This window comes from Propithecus coquereli, unplaced genomic scaffold (genome assembly GCF_000956105.1).
Source record: "Propithecus coquereli isolate 6110/MARCELLA unplaced genomic scaffold, Pcoq_1.0 Scaffold440, whole genome shotgun sequence".
In the NCBI taxonomy this organism is placed as follows: Eukaryota; Metazoa; Chordata; class Mammalia; order Primates; family Indriidae; genus Propithecus; species Propithecus coquereli.
Genome location: NW_012150175.1, coordinates 969,276 through 976,362, shown reverse-complemented (window position 1 = coordinate 976,362; position 7,087 = coordinate 969,276). Strand labels below are relative to the sequence as shown.

The window sequence follows — 7,087 nt, the reverse complement described above, 5'->3', positions numbered from 1 at the left end:
AGTGACAAGACATAAGAAAAAAACTTTAAATTTTAATTTATGTACCCATGTTGGTAGCAGAGAGTATGGCCGGGTGCTCGATAAACAACTCTCTAGCATAAAAATACATTACTTTAGAACAGAAACGGGGAGAGTGGGGGGCAAAACCGAAATGCAAGTTCAAGGAGAAGAAAGAACAAGGTAAAACGTTTAATTGTTAAAGAGGAGCCTGTTCGCATCATTTAAAAATGGTATCGAATTGCTGTGCGATTCGGATTCCATTAGAGAATGATGAAACAGTAATTTAAAGTGATCATTTTATTTTTAAATGTTAATAATATTTACAATATCCAGGAAATTACCTCTGTTGCAATGAAAAACTTAATAATGAAAAATTTTGAGTGTCAGTCTAAGAATGGGTAAGGGGGTGTATGGTTTTCAAAATGCGTTTGGGGTATGTGAGCAAGAATTACAGACCACTGTTGCGGGACACGCTCTGGGGTTTCGTGTTTCCCCGAAGGCTGCCGGGGGAACAACAGTGGGAGCTTTTAAGCTGAGGGTGACAGGATCAATTCTGCATTTTAGACAGTGCCCTCTGGTGGGGGCATGACAGATGGGGCCCTGGTGAGCCGCAGGGTTGAGGGAACCCAGGGAGGCACCCCCTTCCCCCTGGGGGGCCACGCCACAGCCCCCCTCATCTGTGGGGCTGCTGGGCTGCCCCATCGATCCCAGATTCCTGGGGGGTCCTTTCGTCCCCAGCGAGGAGTCTAAGCACTGGGGAGCCCTGATGGAGCTGCTCGCAGAGCAGGAGGAGGCCTATTGTAAGGACGCCGTTTCCAAGGTGACGCGCGGAAGAGAGGCCATTTAGTGTTTTATTTTTTACATCTGGTAATTTAGGTTTGTGGAGGCAGGTCTAGCCGTTTCTGCCGATAGATTCTACATCATTTTCTGAAGAGCCAATTTGTTGGGCTGGCAATTTATTTTCAGCCACTAAATACTACGTATTCCTCAGAAAAGCTCTGGGAGGGTGGGGGCTCACGGGGCCGCAGAGGAAGAGTCGGTGGGGTGGGGGGAGTTGGAGGGCGGAGTCAGCACTGGAAGAACCTGGGAGACAGGTCACCGTACAGTGGGACTGTCCCCTCCCCACAGTGACCAGTGTGCTCATGAGATGGGGGAGGACCCCAGAGGGAGCCACTAGGCCTCGGCTCCCCCCCTCTGGGCAGTGGTGCCTCGATTGTGTCTGGGGGCTTGGGTGGCCGAGTGACAGGAGGGGCTGGCGGAGGCCCTGGCCGCAGTGACACTGGCCTGCGGAGCAGGCTGCTGGACCCGGTGGAGGCTTTGGGGGAAGCGGAGCTGTACAGGAATCTCAAATGCCCCCAGTCTGCCCCTTGGCGCTGCACGGCATATGCCCCTGGCCTGGGATTCCAGCACCTACCAAAGGCCCTCTGGCACCCGGCCACCTGGGCAATGTCACAGAGCCCTCTGGCTGTGATCTCCCCTGAGCCCGCCCCAACCCCCAGAGCATGGGAAAGCCCGAGCCATCCCCAGTGAGGGAGGAGACACCGGGGCTTGGGCACTGCCCCTCCAGGCAACTCACGTGTAGCCGGCATCCTCGCCCTCCTGTGCATGGCAAGTCCCGCCGTTCCCACAGGGACCACTGGAACAGCTGTCCAGGGACACCTCACAGTCTCGGCCCTGGGGGTAAAGTCAGCCAGGGGGACCCCAGGGGGACCAGGGAGTTAGTGTGAGCCAACAGCTACCAGCCCTCAGCAGCCCAGCCCTGCTGCCCGAGTGACGTGCATTCGTCTGTTCGTTCATTCATTCATTCATTCATACGCTTGGTCACGGATTACAGGTTCACTCAAGCGCCTGCTCTGAGCCAGGCAGTGCTCTGGGCACTGAGGCCAGCGTGGCGACAAGGCAGACCCGCCCTGCCCCACCGCGCACACGGGGGCCTCCTCCTCGGGCCTCTGCTCACCTTGTAGCCACTGGGGCAGGCACACCTGTACGCCTCTTGGGGGTCGTTGTGGCAGGTGCCCTGGTTCTGGCACGGGCTGGACACGCAGGGATCACACTTGGCCTGGACAGCCAGAGTCGGGGGGCCTGTGGCAAGAGGGGGTGTCAGGGCAGGAGGGGGCGGCTTGGGTGCCCCTGGCCCTGAGCAGCCCAGCCCTGGGAAGACTTTGCCACCTACACCTCCTCTAGATCGTGCTCACACCCCCGCACGGTCCACCTTTCCAGCCCCCAGACACTGCCCTGTAGAGCGGGGCTGTGACAGCCCTGCCCCAGGGCGGGAAGGCTAAACCAGCGAAGCCCATCCACGTGCTTGGCAGGCGGCCACCGCACACGTGGACGTTGGGGCTGTATCATCAGTGTGAGGACAGCACAGTCCCCACGACTGTGGTTGGCTGACCTCTCCTCTGTCCCCTCATGCCCTTCTGAGCCAATGACCCCAGCTCAGCGAGTACCGTACCGGAGCTCAGTTGGCCACACCAGGGGAAAGAAAGGGTCCATTTGCCTCAGGGTGCTCCCCTCCAAGCCTGAACCAGGGAGGACCTTTTCCTGTCACCTCCCTGGCTACAGCGGGCTCCTCTCCAGCCCCCCAGGACACACTGGTTGCAGAGGTGGATGGAGGAGCAGCAGTCAGGCCACCTGGGGTGCCACCTCAGGGCAGCAGGACCTCACAAGCCTAAGTAGACGAGCAGGCCAGCTAGCTCAGCTGCCCCATGGGACTCCTAGCAGTGGTGGGACATCGCTTCCACTGAAGACGCATGAGCATGAACAGAAATTAAAACGCTTCTCAGCAATGGCTGAGGACACACGAGGGGCTTCTGGGGCACAGGTGGGGTTCTAGATTACCTGGGTGGGTTCAGTCTGTGAAAAATTCAGCGAGCCAGTCTCTCACATCCATGTGCTTTTCTGTATGCGTGTTATGTTTCAATAGAAAGTAAAGGAAAAAAAACCTCTTCCCACCAGCACCTGCCCCACCCCATTAAATAAACATGGAGCAAATGTTTCGCCGTGAATTGGCTCCCTACAGCCAAGCCCTCTGAACTGCTATGGCTGGGACAGTGTCCTGCACGCAGGGTGGCCCAGGGCCTCCTCATTAACCTACGGCTGTCAGCTTCGTTTCCGACGGTGGCCTCTGAGCTTGCACAGGGCAGGGGCCATGGCCCACAGCTTCCGGTGCCCTCTCCCAGCTGTCCCCCTGCACATAGAGCCAGGCCCAGGGAGGCCACTCGGCCACCTGTCTGTGCTCAGCAGGGCCCCTAGGGCCGTCAGTCCGTCAATCAAGCCCTGAACAAGGATTTACAGACGCCTGAGGTGAGGCGTCTCAGAGCAAAGCCGATCGAGCCTCCGGTGACACGCGGGCTCTGCAGCTCTGCGAATGTCAGGAGAGTGGCAGCTGAGTCCTTGGTTCCCCCAGGGACTGAGAAGGGTTTAAGCTAATTGCTGAGCGATTCCTACCAAGGGAGGTCTGAGTGCTCACGCCCCTGCGAGGCTTGGAGCTTCCGGAAATGCTGCTGCTATTTTGATTCTCCTCACATAACCACAGAGAGGAACTAAAGCCCTGACGGCCTGAGATTTTTCTCCCTGGCTTTTTTGGTTGGTGATGTATCAGGACTGGAAGGCACCCATCCCAGCAAGCAGCAGGTGCCCCGCTCCTGTCACCGCACCCCACCAGCGGTCACCACAGGGACACAGGCGTGTCAGGAAGGCCCTGCCAGGGTTGGGTGAGTTCTGCGGCCCCCAGCAGCAGGAGGCCGTGCTCCCGGGCTCACCTTGGCATTCAAACTTCTTGGCAGGGGTGGTGAGGAGCAGCTTGCCCTCCATGTCCGGGGGCCCTGCGCAGCGGGCAATGCCTGGTTCCTTGTAGCCAGTCTTCACCCAGCCGGACAGCCAGCGGAGGTGGCAGTCACAGTACAGGGGGTTGGCACCAATGGCCCTGGGGCACAGAGCAGAGAGAAGCAGCCATTACAGGTTCGTGGGGTCCTTACTCACGGGGCACCTAGGGTCCCCAGACACTGTGCCAGAGGCTGACAAACTCCTAACAGCCCCCATTCCATGAGCATTTGCCACGTCGCCCGTGCTGTTTTAAGCACTGCACATGCCTTACCTTACTTAGTCCTCGCCACACACTATCCCCATTTTACATGTGCAGAAACCCAGGCCCAGAAAGTTTGAGGAACTTGCCTAAGATCACACAGAGAAACAGGGAGCTGGGATTTGAACCCGTGCCGTTGGAGCCAGAGCCTACAAATGCATCGCCTCCAGTGTACACAGGGAAGAAAGCAGCCAACATGTACTGCCGCAAAGAGACAGCTGCTTTTCCTGCCTCCGCGCATCGAACGTTCGCAGTAGCCCCACTGTGCACGTTTTCTCTTCTCCATCTCAAAGGTGTGGGAACTGAGCGTCCTGGGAAATAAGTGGCGTCGCTGGAGTCACACAACTAGCGAGGGCAGACCTGGATCCAGGTGCAGAGCTGTCTGCCTCTGAAGCCCACACTCCTCTACTTTCCTTTTCATTTTTAATTAAACAAAGAACACATGAACGCACTCTCGTAAGCCACTTTCAAACACTGCAGACAAAGCGAGTCTCCGCCCTGCACGGCGCTGTGAACGATTGAATGCCACTGAGTTGTACACCTTAAAAAGGTTAATTTTACATTATGTGAATTTCACCCTAATTTTTTTAAAGGCATATTCCTGTGTTCCTGATGGGGGTGCAAATGGTGGAACTCCTATGGAGGGGGATCTTGAGATATCTATCAAATTGCCAATGCAACTGCCTTTCGAGCCAGCAATTCTGCCACCGGGAGTTTATCTCACAGATACACCTACATAAGCACATAAAGGCATCTGCGTGACGGCGTTGTTTGTGATGGGAAGACTGGAAACGCCCAGTGTTCATCACTGGGGCAGTGGTTAAATACACTATGACACATTCACATTACAAAAAAGCCCAACACCCACTGTCCCCGCCCTCCGCAGAGACACATGGTCACAGGGTCACCATGCTCAGGTGTGCAGCCTTCCAGGCCTTTCCCACATTTACATAAATCACATCCCCTGCACGTCATCTACTGAGCATCTTGCTTCTTACACCGAACAGCACGTCTGCAGGTCAGCCTAGACGGATCCACCTCGTTCTGTCAAACTGCATCACGGTGTCCCACAGAATGGACACCCCAGAGCTCAGTGAGCAATTTCCCTGTTGCTGCACATTCTGGTTGTTTCCAACAGCAGTGAACACTCGTACGTGCCTCTGTGAGGTGTGAGCATTTCTCTAGAACAGACGCCTAGAAGGAGGATCCAGGGGCAGAGAAAGTGCATGGAGTATGTTAACAGCTGCCCCCCGAAAGCTCGTATCAGCTCACTCTGGCCAGCAGTGTAAGGCCGCACCTGCTCTCACGCTGGCACTGACGCTGCGTACTGCCAATCGCTTCGTTTCTTACCAATCGGTGGCGAGCTCAGAATCTTTCCACCAAGCCACAGTGAGAGACGTGGAGACGGACAAGACACAGATTCAGGGGAAAGAAAGGGCCAGAGTTCTTTCACTCGGCAAACAGAAAAATCGGTGCCTTGTGCCTGAAGTTCATCGACAGCAATGTTATTTTGAAAATATTCACATAAGGTTGTACGTGTTAATGAGAACGGGCACATTTATTGAGCAATCGATGGATGCACTGCCGTTTTCCACCTGTTTCTGGGCAATAGAGAGGAAGTGGTTCCCCCTGAGATGTGCACAGTCTGATAAAAGCAGCAGCTCTGAACAGGAATTTCCCAAAATAGCACAGCTGACGATGTGCGATCTTATAAAGCAGGCTGAACAAGACTGGGACTGCGGCCCCACGCAGCTGCCCCCTGCCCGGGCGACCTTGAGCGGTCCACTTAACATCTCTGGGGCTCCCTTTATGATTCGATAAAGAGCCTGCAATCTAGAAGGAGAAGAAACACAAGCTCGTATAACCTAAAATGGGTGCCGAGGGAATCCACAGCTCAGAAAAGAAAGCAGGTTCAACCTTGACATGTGTTTAATTTTTTTCTATTCTTATTTGCTGACAGTATCCATCCTGGCTAATGGGACGAGTGAGATACCTTCCTCTTTCTGCTGAACAGCACAGGGCCTCTCAGACGTAGAGAAAGGTCAGACGCTTTGATTCTTGGAAGCTCCAGTGTGTTAAAAAACAAAGACTTTTTAAAATAATAGGAATGCAAAAATTGCAGTATATTTAAAATGTGTGCATTCACCAGATTGATATTTTTATACTAATAAAAAGTGAATTCCAAAAGATAAATACAGAATTTATTTAAACATATTTTTCATAGTGCACTACAAGGAGTGTGATCCGGTAATGAGCCACGAGCTGGAAGTGCCTCACTTAGAGAATATGCCAGAAAGACTAACTCTGAGGCCCTGTGAATGCAAAGAGGCTTCACATGTCTCAGGGTCATCACGAATCACCAGATTCATGCAGGTGTCCCCCGATAAACAGCAGCAAGGTTGTACTTCAAATCTAAGTGTCCCTTCCTGACTCTTAGTAAAAACTACGGGACCAAAGTGACACAGAAAGCTATTTAAAAATAGAAAATCTGGCTTGACTCACACGTGATTTTCCTTGTTTCTGTATCAGGTAGACTCTGAGCCACATGTAAAGTCAATATTACAAGGTTTAATTTATCCAAAGGCTTGATTTTTGTGGCTAAGGACCACCGTGCCTTCTCTTAAGTAGGACTTGTCATTCACAGTCATCTGGGGACCGTTTTTCCCAGTGAAAACTCCTGTGAACTCAGTGGGACATGGAGAGCCACAGGCCCCCCAAGACATGGTAGGGATGGGGACAGCAGCCAGGCTGCATGTCACTCCAGGAGGACTGTGGGTTCAGGCACACACCCCAGCAAAAGCATAAATAACCCTGTGTTGTTGATCGCTGATATAATTCGGAAATAGCTGAAACAGTAGCTATTTGGTCTGTGCATGCCAAGGCCCTGCCCAGCTTCTATTTATGTAACCACTATCCCCATTTTACATGTGCAGAAACCCAGGCCCAGAAAGTTTGAGGAACTTGCCTAAGATCACACAGAGAAACAGGGAGCTGGGATTTGAA

The 7,087-nt window shown here is 53.6% G+C and overlaps 1 protein-coding gene across 1 annotated transcript in view; it reads right to left on the bottom strand.

Annotated features, from left to right (window-relative positions):
• Positions 1–7,087, bottom strand: part of SLIT1 (slit homolog 1 (Drosophila)) — a 181,511-nt gene that overhangs the window by 24,715 nt on the left and 149,709 nt on the right. Inside the window, 3 exon segments of the mRNA XM_012654519.1 lie at positions 1,577–1,674; positions 1,958–2,082; positions 3,762–3,925. Of these exon segments, the coding sequence (XP_012509973.1) occupies positions 1,577–1,674; positions 1,958–2,082; positions 3,762–3,925 (387 nt within the window).